This window comes from Meriones unguiculatus, chromosome 18, assembly GCF_030254825.1.
Source record: "Meriones unguiculatus strain TT.TT164.6M chromosome 18, Bangor_MerUng_6.1, whole genome shotgun sequence".
NCBI lineage: Eukaryota > Metazoa > Chordata > Mammalia > Rodentia > Muridae > Meriones > Meriones unguiculatus.
In genome coordinates, this window is record NC_083365.1 from 75,830,543 (window position 1) to 75,850,868 (window position 20,326).

A 20,326-nucleotide genomic window follows, 5' to 3' on the forward strand; every position below is an offset into this window, starting at 1 on the left:
TTCATTAGTTTACCAAAGTGGTGACATTAGTTCTCTTTCAGCGTCTACGGCCTCTCCAGCCGTGCACTGATTCCTGCTTTTCTTCCTCATTCCTTCTTTATGATTTCGTAATAGCTTAGTGTGGTCTTCAAAACTTTACTGTGTTCTAATTCAGGTGGTTTGTAATATAACAAAGTGTAAGTAAGCTTTTGTTCACCATGGCTTCCAAATTCATGAGAAATTATAGAAAAGGAGCATTTTCTTGTCGTCAAAAAATCTCATTGATATACATCAGGGGATTATATTTCAGATGGTGTTGCTTTTTATAATTATTTAAATTTCTTGTCTTGTTATTCAGTGTATTGTCATCTTGGAAAAAAATTAACTAGGCAGGACAAAGTTCTCTAAATTGACTCAAAATTGGTTATCTAAATGTGCAATTCAGATACCATTTGTTTGTACCCTACATTAGATAATGTATTTTGTTATATTTGTCATTAATGGCTGTGATATTCCCAACAAAAAAGATGCAGGTGATGTTGGCTTGATGTGCAATGGATTTTTTTTAACCAGGATGTTGATTAAAAACAAAGCAAAAAATAATTGAAATGAATGAATAGCTCCACCTGCTCCAGAACAGATGTACAAATGGGAAGTAATGTGTGTTTCCATTGTCATGTGGGCCCATTTCTTGGCCTTAAAGCATTAAATGGCTTTGGCTTGTACCAGCTCGAAAAAAGACTTGTTGTATTCACATAAACTTGTTCTCTCTTGTGCTCAGAATAAAGAAAGATATTTAGACTACAGTAAGAATAGGAAACTAAAAGGGGCTGTATTTATACTCAAGCTGTGTTACAGATGTTTCCAGTGTTCTTGCTTGCATTGACCCTGTATTTAGGGTTCATTGCACTTTGTCACGTGGCATATATTAATTAATTCTAATAAAATAACCCAATTGTGACCATTTTATATGTTTTGTATGACAAAATATACTTTAAATATATTCCAAAAAAACCCCACAAAATTAAAAAGTAATGGGTAAATTTTTAGACATATATCACATAACAAATTAAACTAAGATGGTATAAACAGCTTAACAAACAAATCCCCAGCAAGTACAGAGATTGAAGCAGTAATAAAAAAAAAATCTCCCTACTTAAAAAAAAGTCCAAGTGCAAAGGGACTCATTGTGATCCCCGCTTACTTTCAAAGAAGGACTAACAGCTATGCACCTCAAACTAGTCCATACTTAGAAAAAAACAATGCTACCAAGCATTTTCATGAAGCCAGTGTTACTCCAATTCCAAAATCAGAGAACATAACCAAAAAGAAAAATGAAAAAAATGCAAAATATCTAAATGAAAAAATGCTGGCAAACTGAATTCAAGAACACATCAAAAATGTCATTAATTATGACCAAATTCATTTCTACCCAGGGGTACAAGATTGGATCAACACACACAATTCAACTTTTTTCTAGTAAATAAATGGACTTAAGGATAGAATGCATGTTATGATCTCAGTATATGCAAGGCAAAGGAGTCTGCAGACAATCCAGCATCCCTTCACAACCAACACCTGAAAAGATGAGAAGCAGAAGGAGCATAGCTCACCAGGGTAGAGCCTGATTATGAGAAATCTAAAGCCACAACTTCTGTGTCCATTCCTCAACTGAGGGACATCTCAGTTGTTTCCAGGTTCTGGCTATTACAAATAAAGCTGCTATGAACATGGTTGAGCAAATGTCCCTGTTGTGTACTTGAGCCTCTTTTGGATATATGCCTAGGAGTGGCATAGCTGAATCTTGAGGAAGCACTATTTCTAATTGTCTGAGAAAACACCAGATTGATTTCCAAAGTGGTTGTACAAGTTTACATTTGCACCAGCAATGGAGGAGGGTTCCCCTTTCTCTACAACCTCTCCAGCATGTGTTGTCACCTGAGTTTTTGCTCTTAGTCATTCTTATGGGTGTAAGGTGAAATCTCAGGGTTGTTTTGATTTGTATTTCCCTGGTGACTTTGGACATTGAACATTTCTTTAAAAAGTGTTTCTCTGCCATTTGATAGTCTTCTATTGAGAATTCTCATTTATACAATGGAGTACTACTCATAATATTTGCAGATCATCTCAGGAGCATACCACAGAGGGCCTCTGAAAGACTCTACCCATCAGGGTATTAAAGCAGATGCTGAGAATCATAGCCAAACTTTGGGCAGAGTGCAGGAAATCTTATGAAATAAGAGGGAAATAGAAAAAAATGGAGGGCACAGGAGCTCCACAAAGAGAGCAACAGAACCAAAAAATCTGGGCCCTGGGGTCTTTTCTGAGACTGATACTCCAACCAAGGACAATGCATGGAGATAACCTAGAACCCCAGCACAGATGTAGCCCATAGAATCTCAGTGTCCAAGTCGGCTACCTCATAAGGGGAACAGGGACTGTCTCTGACATGAACTCATGGGCTGGCTCTTTGATCACCTCCATCTGAGTGGGGAACAGCCAAACCAGGCCACAGAGGAAGACAATGCAGACAGTCCTGATGAGACCTTATAGACTAGGGTCAGATGGAAGGGGAAGGAGGACCCCCCCATCAGTGAACTGGGGAAGGGGCATGGGAGAAGAAGAAGGAGGGAGGGAGGGAGGGAAAGGGAGAATGAGGGAGGGGGCTACAGCTGGAATACAAAGGGAATAAGTTGTAATAAATAAAAAAAAATTTAAAAAAAGAAACCTAAAACCAACACCATGGCAAATGGAGAGAAAGGGAAAGAATTTCTACTAGAATCAGAATAGGAGAAGGGTTTTCAATCCTCCACCTTATTATATAGTTAGTACTTGATTTTCTTTTTTTATGGTAGGGAGCAAAGGGTTTGTTTAAGTATGCAACTCTCAGGTAACACTCAGGTCAGTTCTCAGCTCTGAGGGAATTCAAGGCAGGAACCTGGAGGCCAGAACTGAAGGAGAAGCACTGCTATGGCCTTGCTCCTCACGGCCTGCCTTGCCTGCTATGACCTTCCTCCGCACGGGCTGCCTTGCCTGCTTATGGCCTTGCTCCGCACGGGCTGCCTTGCCTGCTTATGGCCTTCCTCCGCACGGCCTGCCTTGCCTGCTTATGGCCTTCCTCCACACGGCCTGCCTTGCCTGCTTATGGCCTTCCTCCGCACGGCCTGCCTTGCCTGCTTTCAGTGAATCCTCGTGGCTTGCCTTGCCTGCTTTCAGTGAAATCCAGGACATCCTCCCAGGGGCTGCACCACCTACAGTGGGCTGGACCCTCCCAAATCAATTATTAATCAAGAAAATGTCCTATACCTTTCCCTACAGTCAATCTGATGATGGAATCTTTTAAATTGAGGTCCATCTTCCCAGTAAGTTTAGGTTTGTGTTACATTCACACACACACACACACACACAGTACTTAAATTCTTAGCTAGAGCACTAATGTGCAAGAGGGAAATAAAAGAGATGCAAATAGGAAAGGAAAATGTCAAATATTTTTATTTCAAATGATATTATCCTATATAAAAGAAACCCTGAAAACTGTACCTGAAAACTATTAGAGCTGATAAACATGAAAATTAACATGTCACAAAGTCAACAATAAAAATCAATACCCTTCCTATATGCCAATGACAAATATGCCTAGGACAAGAACAGGAAAACAACCTCAGTCACCATCGCCTCAGAAAAACCTAATAAAATACCTAAAAGTAACTTCACTTAGGGAGATGAAAGACCTTTACAGTGAAAAAAATTAAACCCTAAAGGAAGAGAACAGGTTGTTTGAAGAAGCTAGATATCCACACATAGAATAATGAAATTAAATCTCTTTCACCCTGTGTAAAAAATCAACTCCCACTGAGGCCAAGACCCGAGATTCCGAGAATGGTAAGTCAATGAGAAATCATCTCAGGATACAGGAATAGACAACAGCTCCTAGAAAATGATTGTAGTCTTCGTGAAATAATTTGTACACCGGATCTTTGGAGTTGTGTGAAGCTGAAAGGTGCCTGAACAGAAAGGGAGACAAAATAAAAGCCTACAGGATGGTAGACAGCTTTTTAACTGCATGTCTGACAAAGAATTAATACCTGGAATATATAAAGAAACTTAAAGCTAGATACCAGGCATCAAATAACCCAGTTAAAGGCCAGGAAGGGGAATCAGAGATTAGGAGCACTTCTTGTTACTTTTGCTAAAGACCCGAGTTCAGAACACACACGGTGGTTTACAGCATCTGTAACTCCAGCTACAGAGGATCTAATGCTCACTTGTGAACTGTGCTCAAGCCAGTCACAGGACACACACACACACACACACACAGTTACTCAGAAAAATATAACTATAAAAACATAATAAATAGGCAAAAGAAATAAACAGGTGGTTCCTAAAAGATAAAGTGCAACAAGCCAATAAATCTGAAAAGATTTCAGTATCACTGTCCATCAGACAAATGAGAGTCCAGCTCACCCGAGTCAGAACAGCTATTATAAGTAAATCAGAGCTTGCATCTGAGCACCATTTTTTTTGAAGATGCTGTCTTTTCTCCAGTATGTAATTTTGCCTTTTTTGTCAAATGTAAGGAGTCCGTGGGTACACAGAATTGTGTTTTAATCCTATTCTTTTTGTCAATGTTTCTGTTTTTATGACCACACCCAGCTGTTTTATGACCACAGCCATGTAATAAAACTTGAAATCTGGAGTGATGCCACTTTCAGAAGTTATTTAATTATTCAGAATTTTAAAATTCTATCTTATTTGTGTCTGTGTATTTATGTGTGTATGTGTATGTGGTGCGTTTGAGGTTGAAGTTTACTTTTTCAATTTATGTGAATAATTGTGTAGGGGTTTTGATGGAAATTGTTTTGAATCTGTAGGTTAATTCTTATTGGATGGCTATTTTCACAATATCAATCCTTTGATCCTCAGGCCTGGGAGACCTTTCCATCTTCTGGTGTCCTTTGCAGTTTCTTTCTTCAACGTCTTGAAGTTTTTATTGTACAAGCCTCTCACTTGATTGCTTAGAGTTACATTAAGATTTTCTTTTAGGCTATCATGAAAGGTTGTTTCCTTAATTATTTTCACAGCCTGTTTGCCATTTGTATATAGAGAGGTCACTGATACTGTATGTGTTGGTTTTGTATCCTGCTACTATGCTGACAGTGTTTATCAGGTACAGAAGTTTCCTGTAGATTCTTTAGTGTCTTTTATGTATAAAATAATATCATCTGCAAATAAGGATGTTTTGACTTCTTCCTTTTCTATTTGAATTCACCTCAACTTCTCTAATTTTCTTTTCTCCAGGTAAGCTTTCAAGAACTGTATTGAATAGTTATGGGGAAATGGAAAGCCTTCTCTCGTTTTTAACTTTAGTGGAAATGCTTTGGGTTTCTCTCCATTTTGGTGTTGTTAGCTATGGGCTTTCTGTAATCTGCCCTTATTAAATTGAGGCATAAGCCCTCTACCTAGTTTCACCAGAAAGTTTATCATGAAAAGATGTTGTATTTTGTCAAGTCTTTCCTCCACCTAATACTTGTAGCCGCCTTATGTGGTGGATTACATTTGATTTATATATGTTGAACCATCTCTGAATTTTTTGGATGAAACCAACTTTTTCTTGGTGGATAATCCTTTTGATGTGTTCTTGAATTAGGTTTGCAAGTATTTTATTGAGAAATTTTCATCTGTGTTCTTAAGGGAAATTGGTCTGTAATTCTCTTTCTTTGTTGGTCCTTTATGTGGTTTAGGTGTCAGGGAAAATGTGGCCTCACAAAAAAGGTGATGTCCTCCTGTTTTTATAGAATTATTTCAGCATTATTGATGTTTGTTTTTTGAAGGTCTGGTAGAATTCTGCATTTGGTTATTGATCTTTATTACTTATTTGCTTGCTTTTCACTTATTTATCATTTATTGTTGGGAGTTGTTTTTTTTTTTAATTACTACTTCTATTTCATTTGGGGTTATGGGTCTGTGTAAATCATTTGTTTATCTTGAATTAACTTTGGTATACCATGAAACTAAAAAGATTCTTCTAGTTTTTCCAATTTCATAGAATATAGATTTTCAAAGTATGACCTTATGACGCTCTAAATTTCCTTGTTGTCTGTTTTAATGTTTTCTCTTTCATCTTTAATTTATTCTGACTCTTTTGCTTAATTTGGCTAAATGCTTCCAACTTTTATTGATTTTCTCAAGGAATGAACTTTTTGTTTCATCAATTCTATGTATGTTTTTGATTGTTTGATTTTTATTTCATTGATTTCAGCCCCGTTTGATTTTTCCTTGTCATCTACTTTCTTGAGATATTATTTCTTCATGTTTTTCTAGAGATATCAAGTGTCATTAGGTTATTAATATAGATTTCCTTCAGGTTTTTATGTAGACACTTCACTTATGCCTTTTCAAACTATTTCCTTCACTGTTTCCCTTAGACTTGAATATGTTGTGTTTTCACTTTCATTCAGTTCTAAACCATCTTAATTTTCTTTTTGATATCCGTTTTGACTCAATTTTTATTCAGTATTGAGTTGTTCAGCTTCCATGAGTTTTTATACTTTCTTTCTCTGTAATTTTTGTTGATATCTGGCTTTTTAATCCACAGTGATCAGATGGAATTCAGGATGTTATTTAATTTTTTTCTATCTGTTGAGACTTGATTTGTGGACTTGTAATGGATAAGGGAGGAGAATATTTTTCAAGAAAGGGAAATAAAACACAGTGCCATAAAGAGATACACGGGAAATGAATATAGAAGGCTTAAGTGGGGAGGAAAATGGGAAGTCGGGGTAAAGGGAAAACTATGTGGAGGGACAACTAATATTAAAAGCTTTTAAACAACCATGTAGAATATTCCTAAAATATAGACATAAATGAAGGAAATTAAAAGGGAGTCAACATATAAGGGGTAGACAGTGCCCCATCAAAGCAACTTATGGCACCAAGCAAAGCCTTCAACGCCAGGGATGGGTTATATCTTCTTAAGTCATGGGCCAAAAGGGCCTATAGAATCCCCACCCACTCAAGCATCACAAGCTCTTTTCAGCACTACTTGGTACTCTTTGTAACCTTGTTGTAAGGCCCTATGAGGGAAAAGCTTGCTTATGCCATTGAACATAAAGAAATTAAGCTGCTGCCCATCTAAAAAGCTCTATTGGCTTCTGCTCACGGTTATGGAAGGTGCCCTCTATGCCACTGGAGGATGAAGGCAACATCAGCATCACCCAGGTACAAACTCTGATTATAACAGCCAGCAGGATTTGCTGGGGCAATAGTGGCACACATATTATGGCAGCAACCAACCGCTTCTTGATTGCATTTAAGGTCCATTCCATGAGATGGGACCCGCATATAACACTGTTAAAGTGGCCCCAAACCCGAGACTAGACATGTTATAGGAATAAGGAAAAACTTGATTCTATTATTATGCTAGAACATACCGATTAAATTGACTCCTGATGACATATTGTTACATCTATAGAGCAGAACACTGCTCATCCCTCATTAAAGTATGGCTGTGTTGTTGTTATTATTGCTGCTGCTGCTATTGGTGTTGTGTTGTTTTATATTGTTTTACAGTAGATGTCAGTGAACAAAGACCCACAACTAGACAATGGTCATGGAATGAGCACTCAGCTCTAAATAGAATGTTTTTGTCAAGGCTCTTCCCTCAAGTCTCTTCCTATAGAAGAAGAGACAGAAATATTATAAGAGCCAACACTACTGATATACATATGTTTACAAAGAGATTATTCCAGTATGTACAAGATTCAAACCAGACAAAAATCCCAGCACTGAGAATGGGAATTGGACACAAAGTCCCACCCCTAACCAAAGGGCTATTTGAAATTCATACAAATGGAAAAAGAATATCAGTTTTCTTCAATGGCATGTCTGTGGTTATATCAACAGCACTGTAGGACAGGCCCCATGCTCAGGAGTAGAGAGCCAACAAAAATGAAGACCTAATTTTTGTTTTTGTTATTTTGTGGACTTTTGGTTTTGTTTTAATATTTTTCTGCATTACTAATTTTTTTCATTTTTCCTCAATTTGTTTGATTTTCATTTTTGATTTTTTTTTCATGTTTTCCTGTGAAAGAGGGTATGGGAGAGAGGGTAGATGAAGTTGGGTGGATAGGGAGGAAGTTGGGTGAAGATATGATCAAAATACATAGTATGAAAATATTTGTAAAAAAATTTTAAAAAGAAAAGGGAAAATAAGCAAATGCTGGCAAGAATCTGAGGAAAGAATAAATGCTTAGATACTGATGGTAAAAATATAAACTAGCTCTGCTTCTATGAAAATCACTATGAGGAAGCCTTAGAAAACTGAAAATAGAATACTGTCTGAGCCAGCTATACTACACTTGGGTATTTGCTGGAATGACTGTAACAGATCATTGTACATCAGTGTTTATTGAAACACTATGTTAGTGAACCACCCAAGGTGTCTGCCAACAGGGAATTAGATAAATAAAATATGGTATATCCTCACAGATACATGTAACTCTCACCACTCATCAAAGGAGCTTCTTTTCTGAACAGATGGAGACTAATACAAATATCTGAAACTGCTAAAAGTATGGAGAATAAGTGAGTATAGGATGCCCAGTCCAAACTGTCACGCCATCCTAATGACTTTTCTATTGCTGTAAAGAGATACTATCACCAAGACAAATCTTATAAAGAACAGCATTTACTTGGGGACTTGCTTATAGTTTAGACAGTTAGTGCATTATCATGATGGCAGGAAGCAGATCTGATGGTACTGGAGCTCTAGCTTTACATCCTAATCTACAGGCAGCAGGCAAAAAGAGAGAGACACTAGGCTGTGTTGATGATTTTTAATATTTATTATTGATTTATCCTTTAGTTAAACAGTGGTTATTCAGAAACCAGTTGTATACTGAAATCACTCAACAGAAACTAGGATTTATTTAATTAACCTTGAGCACAATGCTGAGCAATAATTACTCCATCCTAAACCTCCAAGCCCACATAGATTTCCCACATTATACTTGCCTTTTAGTCATATCTTAGGTCCAGTTCATAACTCCTGGTGTTTCCAGTTCCTCTCCTCTTGGATCTCTCTTCTATGAACTCTCCTCCCACTTGCTTCTTTCTCCTCCCCTCTGGACCAGGATGTCCCACCCTGTTCTCTCCATTGCTCAGCACTGGCAGGTTGTTTTTTATTGGCAATACAGAGAACAAATGGTAACACGTTTATACAAACTTTAGACAGGTGATGCTTAGAATAAGCATCACAATGCAATGTCCGGATTGAAACCAGATAGTGGGGTAAAGGAATCAGCATATGAATGAACACGGGTAAATTGCCTACATTCCACAAGAACAGTATACCAACTGGCCTGACATGTGGCTTTTGAAACCTCAAAGCCTACTACTAGGGACATACTTCCTATAACAATGCCACACCTCCTAATCCTTATTTATCAAATGGGGACTAAGCTTGCAGATAAATAAGCCTATGGGGCTTATGGCCACGCATACCTACAATACAAACACACAAATTATAGCTCAAGAAAAAGAAAATAAGGCCAGAAAGATTTCAAGGGCCAAAGGACCTTGCTGGCTAGATGGTGTCTTCTACTGGCTGCTAGACAGCGTCTTCCAGCCGTAACAGGAAAGCTACACCCTTGGAAGCTCCACTGTTTGGTTGCCCAAACAAAACCCAGACAGTACAAGTTGACTTGCCCATTTAAGGGGGGACTTCCAAAAGTCCCCCCTCCTGGATGAAGAGCTACTGACAATTAATTGCTACTGAGAGAGGGAGAACAGGTTTGTTTCCCCCCCAGGGATAATATCACTAACAGGTCACACAATCACAAGCAGTCAGCCCAAATACATGTACCAATGAAGAACATTAAATGTATGCAGTAGGATGTGTGTGTGTGTGTGTACATGCATGTGTTTGTGTACACAAATGTGGTATGTAGCAATAATAATTAAAGAGGAAAAGGTCATGAATTTGAGAAGGAGAGAAGTGGAACATTGGATGAGTTGGAAAGGAACTAGAAGAAAAGGTAAAAGTAACATGTATGTATTCATGTATGACATTCTTAAAAAATAGAAAATTAAATATAAAAGGTAAAATGGTACATATAAACAAAAGAATTTTATTCAGTCATAAAGAACACAATTATTCAATATATGGGAAAATTGATGTAACTTCAGCTTATCCTTTTAACCAAATTAAATCAAATTCAAAAAGACAGATAGTATGTTTGTTTTCTACTGTTGGTATATCCTGTGTTGTATATAAATATATAAAATTACATATATGTATATCTATGGTAAAAAGTAGAAGCAAAGTTGTATAAGGAATGAAGGCACTCACAAGAGGAGAGAAGAAAAAAAGGGACAAGAAGATGTAAGTATGTAGGTCACTGTCAAAATACATTATATACTTACATGAAAATTTTCTTATAAAATCTAGGACACTATACAGCAAATACATGGCAATAAGTTATAAAGATTGCTAAGAAATAGAACACACAAATTCAAATGATAACAAAAGTTTATAGAGCTGGAAGTTGGGGGCCAGAGGAAAGGGAATTCCTGTACACTGTTGATGGGATTATAAACAAATTCAGCCCTTATAAGAAACCATATGGAGGTTCCTAAGTAGCAATGTTGTCCTCTGGGGGATACCTCTAAATGTACAAAGGGAATGAAATCTTTACCTATAGGAGTTTAAAGAATCAGTTAACTAACTGAGCAGATGCACTAGCCGATAGCAGCTACCAAATGTAGGTAGTGGACAAGGGCGGCTCAGAACCGTAGGAGCGCCTAGAGGAAAAAGGACCCCAGACACATTGCAGAGATGCGACAGAGGGTACATACTAGCGAGACCAGTTGTGGAAAAAAGTATCCCCAGACACATTGCAGAGATGCCGACAGAGGGTACATGCTAGCGAAACCAGTCGTTCAAAAGCAGCCTTTCTGAAGACATGTCCAGTTGTAACAACCTGGAATGATGTGGGTGAAGAGCATGTAATGGATAGAGCGGCCAAGGAGGCCACTGTATGGCTCATCATGCACAACCCTTACTTAGTCGCCTACAAAGTTGGTGTTTGTTTGTTTGTTTGTTTGTTTTAGTCTAAAATGACAACAGTGCTGGGACTGAGAACATAACTATATATCCTATTCAGCTTGCAGAGTTCATAATTAAGAATCAAAGTGTCAAGCATTCTTCATCAAGGATTTTAAATTAAATTATTACAAAGAATCAAATAAAATTCAGATAAATGTTCAAAAATATTTTACCTTATACTTGTTAGTGATAACACTAACAATTAGTGATACACAATTAGTGATACACAGTTAGTGATACACTGCTAAAAGAAATTGTGGGGGAAATTTTGAGAAGTTACTTGAAACCGATAAGATGTTTGCAGTGGAAGTCATCTGGTTTGATGTTGATTATCCTGAGAAAATGATTTAAAAGTTAACCAATGGCTGCATATTAATAAAGGGGAAAAGCTTATGCAGAGATAGCGTTAAGTCCTCCCTCAGCACTGACTGTGATGTGAATAAAACTGCTTCCATACAGTGGAAGTCCTCTCACCATCCAACCGAAAGAAACCCAGACTAGCAAAAGTCCACATGATTTTCTCACAGTGGCTTTGTCCTTTTGGCCCTCATTTCAGTTCGTTTCACAGATGTGCTTGCCTACTTTTCTTCCATCTCAGGGATCAAATGCTCCTAAGGAGGAGCATAATAAATTACTGGAAGTTATTTTGGTTCCTGTCAATGCAAAGTTTAGATTAATAATGAAACCAATTAAATCCTCAAATACCTCCAATGGCAACAATAAAAATTTAATTTCCAGGGAGCGGTGAGGTTAGTTATGTTGAACACCATATGCAATCACATATTTTCAAACACTGGGGCTTCAACTATTTTGTCAAAGAAAAAGCACCTCACTGATTTAGTCAAAGAAATAACAAAAGACTGTGTGCTCTTTCCTAGCTGTCTCATGCATCTCTGATGATAACCAGGCTGCAGAAATGACTGAATGCCTCAAGCAGATGAATGGCATGCCTCCCCTCGTGCAAGAATGCACTGTTCCCTGTCGGGAAGACTGCACCTTCACCCCTTGGTCTAAGTTCACACCCTGCTCCAAGAACTGTGAAGCAACTCAGATCAGGAGGCGGCAGCTCACAGGTGGGTGTGTCTGCCACTGCAGCCTCAGCCAAGCCACACTCTTGGAATACCTTAGATGGAACATAAGTTCCCGCAGAAAGATATATGATCACATCCCTCCTTCCTCCTCGTTCCTAGTACATATCCTTAAGACCTGCCGTGATGCTTGACACCTAACCTATACATGGCTACTGTTTGTGACATGAATGAGAGATAGGGCCATTTATGTCAATAAAGTTATCTACATAGCTTTCTAATTTACTTGCATATCCCATGGCAAAGTTCCCAGTGTATTACATTAGCAAAAGTTTTGCAACGTTAAAACAGTCACTGCTATTTTTTTTACTAGAAAGTGAACTAGGTGACATCATTGTCTTTTTGCCATTACCTGATGAGCAGTTTGACCCTTTCAGACTTTGACATTTATTATAAGGTAAAAGTCAAGTCACATGTGCAGACTCTTCTGTGCCTTTTTACTGTCTGAGGACCTCTGCAACAGTCAATGGACAGTGAGGGGTTCCTAGTTCCTAGCTTAGTTGAAGCAGTAGAGTAGAGCTTTTTTTTTTTTTTTTTTTTTTTTTTTCTGGTAATACAAAAATAACTGCTGCAATAGCAACACTTCCCGTTTGTCCAGATAAGGGCCTATGATTACTCTTACGCATTTGTGTGTATGAGAAACGAAACTCAGGGAATGTAAAAACTAAAAGAAAAAAAGTCAAATTTATTATTGAGATTATATCAGTTGGTGTTAAGATTAAAGGACTGAGCTCAGATGATCATCTGTTTTCATGGGTAGTTAAAGGTCTGTTGGTTCCAAAACTCGCTGTTCTAGTGCACTGTATATACCTCATCACCTCTATAATTCAACTCTCTAAAACTGGTTCAGCTGATGGGCTAAAGCCTTTGGAGAATTTCTGAATGCATGCTGGACCTCAAAATCTACATGGCAAGCAAAGATAGAAAATATAGTCACAAGAGACTTTACAAATGAAGAGTGCCGCCTGCACTGGTTTGTTGCAAAATGACCGTCCATACATAACTAGGTATAACACTGCTTACGTGACTCAGACGAAAACATCTGAGCATAGAGGATAGAGCACCCGTGACAGACCAAAGCTGAAGTTAGAGACCACTCTCCAGCTGCTTTGCTGTCCTGCACACACACAGCGTGTCAGAAGCCATTGCCCTGGCAACACTTCACATCCAAGGTGAAAGAGAACTTCCTTTGGTGAGAAAGGCAGTCGTGGTGGCCAGGTGCATCCCTCGCCTTGGAGGTTTGCTAATGCTATTTAGCACCTGTAAAGAGCGAGCAACGGCTTTCACCCATTACAGCCAGCACCGTTATGTTATAAGTTGTTAAAAGTTAAAGGAATATGACTTCCACCATGCATCTTCTATAGAAGTACATACTGAAGGTTGTTATAAATTATTCTATGATTCAAAGTTAGTGATTACTTGTACTAAAGGGCTGCTCAGGCTTCTTGTAAGTTTTATTAGCTGCTACTCTTTTAGGTAGCTAATTGATCTTTGCACTCCTTCTGGCTAGATGACAATACAATTGACCAGTCTCATAAAATACATTAGTCATGAAAAATCAAACAACCATTTACAATTTACATTATTGTATTGCGCTCACAATATTGATAAACAAAAAGCCAAAGACACATTAATGTAATAAAATTTCTCCCTGACTTTTCAAGGCTTATTTATTATGATATTAATTCTATTGTTTTGACTCTCTCCCATACTTGACAGAAATTTTAATGAATATTCTCTAATGTAAATGGCAATAGAAACCATGTGATTTAGGTCTTGTGACACTGACACACAGCATATAGTCCTAACACAAACCACTTCAGCGAATATTGGCCTTGTAGAATATTACCTTTCTTTTGTTACAACTTTTAATGAGGGTTCTTAAATTACCATCTGAATGTTAAATGTTTGTTTCTAAATTAGATCTTTACAGATTCTAGGCTGAGTGGTAATTAAAACAATTGTTTATTTAATGATAGATATATTCAATTTATCATGCAGATATGGGAATATACACATGTTCAAAATAGCTAGCTCACTCACACTTTGGATTAAGGGGAGATGGCCACAATTTTGTGCTGAAGGTTGGTTTTTTTCTTAGTCTACCTTGGCCTTAGTCTAAAGGTCAGTGCTGATTTTGATTAGAATCAAATCAAAGTGAAGCCCCAGCACTGATATGTTTCTTATTGGGAGAATCATTTCCGAATTAACTCAATTAGTTCAGTCTCTCCTCAAAATGGGCTGCCATGTAATTAACAGCAAAATCACCAACAGGAAAGCATCTATTTGTACGGAATGTTTGTTCTTCCGGTAACTTCTGTTGGTTTTGTAGATGACCCTTATCTGTGCTTCCTGGTTTTCCTTCTTGTCACCCCCTCTCTCCTCCTGTTTTCCTCCAATTGTGGAGAGGGAATTAAGCTAGAGACTTAGAGGTATGTTCAAATAGAGAGATGCCCATTAGAAAGAAAAACACACACACACACACACACACACACACACACACACGACATAAGGGCTCCTGGACATTATTCTGGATGCTGTTGTTAGTCCTATGCATGGATTGCACCAAAATAACTCAAGTGTAGCATTGTATCCCTGCCTTGGCATGGATGCACACACAGGGAGCATATGTGATGCAGAGGGTGGGTTTGCTTTCATCACAGTAATTTCAATGGTTACTTTAGGTGAAGGTTTCTGTTTAGCCTTTGGCTCAAAAACTGAAGCAAGAAATCTTGGATAAAGTTAGTAATTTGGAGTGTAAGAATTGTAAGCAGTAATATAAGCTCCCAATAGGGTAAACATATAGGAGCTCAGACTTGGGAACCTAGGATGGCCCAGTGAGGAAACTCGTTAGCTTAGCAGAGGGAGAGAATTCACTAAACAGTAAAGCAGTAAATAATGGAATCTGGCTAAAGGGATGGTGGGAGTCAGAATAGGAAGAAGGGAAAGGGGGCATAATAGGATGGAATTTAGAAAGAATATCTCAAAATATTGTAACCAGCCCTCAGAGAGATCACTGACAATCAAGTTTGAAAGATAAGAAGCTGCTTCCTGATGCATTAGGTTGGTTTTATCACTTTGGTAAAAGTGATGTCAAGGCCCCAGGGGGGTAGGCTTGGAATTGAAAACGAAGTGGGCTGAAAACAAGAGGAAGGGGCAGGGATGGCGATGAAGGTCAACAGCATTTTACATGAGGGGCAGATGGGACTCTGCCGCCATGAATGTCATAGTCAGCTCTCAGGGAGTGATGAAGGATAAGCTTCTCAAGCGAGTGCGGCACCCTGAAAGGCCAATAGATGGAGCACATCATGGCCGAGCAATTCTGGGGCCTGGGATGGCTCACACCAGCCCAGAAAGATGTCAGGGACTAGGAATGCTAACTGATTCCACAGGAATCTCTCCAAATTATTTGAAGTCATAAATAACGTGCTCATAAAGTCACTCACTCACCAGGCAGAATTCGTATAGTTGCGCATGAGGAAAACCATGTGACAATAAGAAAACTTCCCACACATCCGCTTATGTCAAGTATTTGCAAGATAGCCATAAAGCCCACAAATAGACCGCTAAAGGTGCCTCCGGTTTTTGTAACCAGCCACGACCCTAGCTAAAGGCCCACTAATGAGAGAAGCAATGATGAAGTTATTACAGCTACAAAAATCTTAGCAATATAGAGGAAACATGTTGGCAGAGAAGTTGCATCACGTCTCAGGCCAAGCTGAAATCCAGGAAACACTATTACTAAGTAACTACAGGTCTGAAAATGTTTCTAGCTTGTCGTTACTCTAAGCTGGCAGAGCAGCTAAAGGCCCTGCCAAAGTTGGTATGTAAGGTGGTATCACACCAAGATGCTCAAGTCCCGAGGACTGTTCAAAGGAAGGTCACTGATTCTTCCCGCCAAAGTTGGTATGTAAGGTGGTGTCACACCAAGATGCTCAAGTCCGAGGACTGCTCAAAGGAAGGTCACTGATTTTTCTCAAACATGAAACACGGTCTGACTATTTCAGTTTATTGTTCTAACATTTATACGTTGTCTGATTTCAGGAAACAAGATTAATTTCACTTTATACCATCTGAGCTAACTTCCGCCTTCAGTTTGGGCTTGTCATGTAGAGAATATAATTTTGCTTTTTTGGTGAAATTAATTTTTAGCTATTTTCAGGAAAAGGAAGTAGGTTAATGCTGTGCTTTTATTGGATTCCCTGGGTGAAGATGAGGTTAACCAAACTGTTGTTATTAAATAGAGGGGCAGTGATACCACCTATAGACCTGCCATCTTGTCTAAGCTGAGTTTGGCTGGGTTAGTGCTAAGGTGGGAGAGAAAATGTAAAACAAGCTAATAAAGCTTTCTAATTATTGACCTGACATAGTAAGCATAATGCTCTGTACCATATTTGTAAAAGTATTTTTATTTTCAAATTAATTTGAATTTCATGGTTTCCTAAAATACTGCTTACATTGTCCTAGAATTTATTTCCATGGCAAAAGAAAAAGTAAAAAAAAAAAAAAAAAAAAAAAAGATTAAAACTTTATTTAAGATTTAATGTTTGAATGTTCGCATGTACAAAGGTGAGTGACTCTCAACAGAACATCAGATGCAAAATTAACCGCCCGTGTGTCCTGCTGTGACAGGGAAAAGCAGGAAGAAGGAGAAATGTCAAGATGCTGTCCTGTACCCTCTGGTGGAAAGGGAGCCATGTCCCTGTGATGTGTTCACGTCTCACCCTTACGGAAACTGGTCAGCCTGCATCCTACCGCAAGGCAAAGGGGATCCTCAGCGAGGAGGACTGTGGGCACAAGGAGATGACAAAGAGTGTGGAGAAGGTGTGCGCTTTCAAGCACTAGCCTGCTGGGATATACATGGGAGACCCGTTGACCCGTCGTTCTGCAACAGCTCTGGTAAGGAGAAGGATGAGGAGTAGCAGATGAGAACAGCTCAGGAGGTTTGCCCAAGGTCTGCAGATTATTGCAGATTCTTTCTTTAAAAATTATTATAATTCTCATTTCTCAATAGCATGCCATCACCATAAAATCAAAACACATGGAATGCACACATACTTACCTCCACTATTATCTGAACTACACCAACTGCAGATGCCTGATACCCACACACTCCCTGGTCCCTGTAAAAGTAACTTTTATTCACCTGGTGTAATTGTGGTTTTAGGTTCACTGTCTCTGTCTGCTAACCTAAGTCTAGTCTTGGAAGCTTTCAGTCTCTGTACAAGCTAATCTAGGCCTAGAATGTTTTCAGCCTCCAAGATGTACTGCTGAATAAGATCACCCTTTCCAGCTCTTTCGGGAACTCTGGCTGGCTGGCACAACTCAGCTGTTCTGGCTGAAACTCCTCTCCTAGCTGACAGATTCAATCTGACTTTTCCTTTGGCCTCTGAATGAATTGCTCTGCTTAGCCTCAAACTAACTGTTCTAGTCTTCTGCCTCCGTCTCATTCTCTGGTTCATTGTCTTCACCTGTGTCTAGCTTTTTCCTCTTTCAACCCCTCTCTGTAAAACTCTCAGTAAAACCTGCCTCTGAATCCCATGAAATGAACTGCCATGAACTCAACTCCATTGCTCTGCCTTTCAATTTACCACCCAACCCCACTGTCTGAACAGAACAGAGATATGCATGGCCCTGTTGCCTGAATACTCAGATACCAGGACCACCAGATACCAATACCACCACACCTGAACCTACCTGAACTTGATCTATGCCAGGTTGACCTTGAAATTATACATTGGCTTGACTTTGTCTCCTGGGATTAAAGGTGTGGTGGCATTCCAACAGACCCAGAAAGTCTTTGTATGTAGAGCAGCCATATTATAAATTAAAATTCCTCTATACCAAGCTCACCCTGGCCCCACCCCTCCTATCCCCATCTTTCCTTGGTTGATCTTGGCTTACTGGTCACTTGCATGGTTTTTCCTCTTCTCTGAGGGCTCAAGCCCCAGAGATATGAACGCAGACTTTATGGTTTTCTTAATTAGTGCTTTCACCATATATGGGGGGGAGGGTCACCTTTTGAGTTTCATCTGAGATAGCTGATAAAATATCAATGGGAAAATTTGACTTTCAATGTTTCCAGCATGAATATAAATGTACATGAATGAATAAGATGCTAAAAATTAATGAGGCCTTCTGAGTGAGTTTTGTTAGATATTATTTGTAGAGAAGATTGAATTTTTGATCCTTTGAGTTTCCAAGCTATGAATGAATGGAAGGATAAATTCGGCTGCATTGCAGACGATGGGCAAGGCCGAGCTGTATGGAGTCAGGATGGAGTGTATACACTTAGTTGTGTGTTTATGCTTCCTGTAGTTTTCCTCTTTTGCTACCTTTTACTTACAATACTGAACAAGGTATAGGATTCTGCTGAGAAGTAAAGAAAGAAGAAATTTGTGTTGGGTTAATTGTGTAAGCAGAATTCTTGGCCATTAATATCATGTTCCTAGAAGTTGTCATTAATACCATAGATGACAAATTAAATGGTTGTATATACTCAACATATGAATGCATATATATTTAATATTTCCTGTATACTTACCCTTCCCCTTCCAAATGCTAACTAGGCTGACCTCCCCTGAGCTCCAGAGACTTAGGATTGTCCAGATGTACAGTTAATCGTCTTCTATAATTTCTGTTCACTAGTATGAGGTTATAGAGGGGCCCAGGAAGACTTTTTACAGTATGAAATTGACATTTAAAGATTCACAAAAGGAGCTAAAGCCCTAATTAAGCCGGGTATAACTATGTGGCTAGACTTTAGGGAAGTGCCCACTGTTGTGGTTTCAATCTGGGATCAGAAAGATGAGAAGGCTGGGGAATAGATGGTACCTAACAAGACCATTTCCCCAGGAAGATCTCAAGCAGGAAAATAAACATACAAGAGGGAGCACTTGCACTTTGAATGCACAGTGAGGGAGGAGTTATGTGAAGTGAGGCAGAAGTCAGGGAGCACGGGTCTCATTCAACTTGCAATAACCTAGGGAGGGAAAAGGTAACTGACACAGTCCATGTTTCAAAAAGACTGCTGCCAGCCACTATCTGCAGAAAGACTTCAAAAGAGAAACGACGGCCCCATAATCTGTAATCTATGTCTGTGAGCCAAGGTAATGCATGGGGGAGGAAAGGAGAGGATGTGGTGATGAAGATTCACAAAGAATGGCCTTTAAAGTACAGACTTGCCCAGTGAGTTGAAAAGATTCTTCGCCCACAGGACAGTCACCTTCAAGATGATGACTGTCAACATCTTAATGTTAGTTAGTTAGCTCTACTGTCATAGTAACAAGATACCCAGGAAAACGGCTTCAAAAGTGGCGACCTGCCAGTGAAGTTCATTGTCTCAAAGTCTTCAGTGCATGGTCAGCTGTCCCATTGCTCTTGGACCTGAAACAAGGAAGCTATATAACTCTAAGACATGGCAGAGGAAAACTTCTCACCACACAGTTTCCAGGAAGCAGGGAGAGAGAGAGGGGGGGGGAAGCTACAACTTTCAAACTTATGGCCCTAGCAGCCCTTTTGTCCGAGTCACAGCCCTAGTAAGAACTCACCAGCAGATTAGCCCACTGAAGGAGCAAGTGCGCTCATGATCGACTACCTCTCAACAGCAGTTCCTGCCGGAGACCACGCCCTCCACACATGTCCCTTTCTGCAGACATTTCCTGTTCTCACTGTACATTTTCACCATGGAACCCGGCACTAACGCTCTTCTTGGCCCCATGACATGCGGGTGTGGATACGGCTAAAGCAATCTATCAGGGGAAGACTTTATTTTGGCTCTTGGTTTGGGGGTGCAGTCCTTCACAGGAGGGATGCATGGTAAGAGGAGATGCTCATGGATGTATGGCAGGAGTGTATGTCTGCCTTCACACATCTCAGGGGAAGGCAAAGCTCAGCTGGCTTTCTCCTTTCCGCCTGTGCATTCCATCTGTGATTTCAGCCTAGGAGATGATGCTATCCACATTGAAGGTAGGTCTCCTCTCACAGCCAGTCCTTACGCAAACACTTCCATGGACGTACCCAAGCTGACCTTGGCGTTTATTAACCCGGTCAAGTGGACAGTCAAAATTAACCCTCCCAATACCCTCCAACCTCATGTGCTCTCATCATGCAAACTGTACTCAGTTCATCTTCAAAACCTTTATGTTCTTAATGC

General features: G+C 39.3%; 1 protein-coding gene across 3 annotated transcripts in view; it reads left to right on the forward strand.

Moving 5' to 3' along the window:
* Thsd7b (thrombospondin type 1 domain containing 7B) overlaps positions 1 to 20,326 on the forward strand; it is an 844,758-nt gene that overhangs the window by 597,792 nt on the left and 226,640 nt on the right. For all 3 annotated transcript variants that reach the window (XM_060372003.1, XM_060372004.1, XM_060372005.1), the window contains exons 13-14: positions 11,962 to 12,156; positions 16,804 to 17,070. In XM_060372003.1, the coding sequence (XP_060227986.1) occupies positions 11,962 to 12,156; positions 16,804 to 17,070 (462 nt within the window). The remainder of the gene's footprint in view (positions 1 to 11,961; positions 12,157 to 16,803; positions 17,071 to 20,326) is intronic.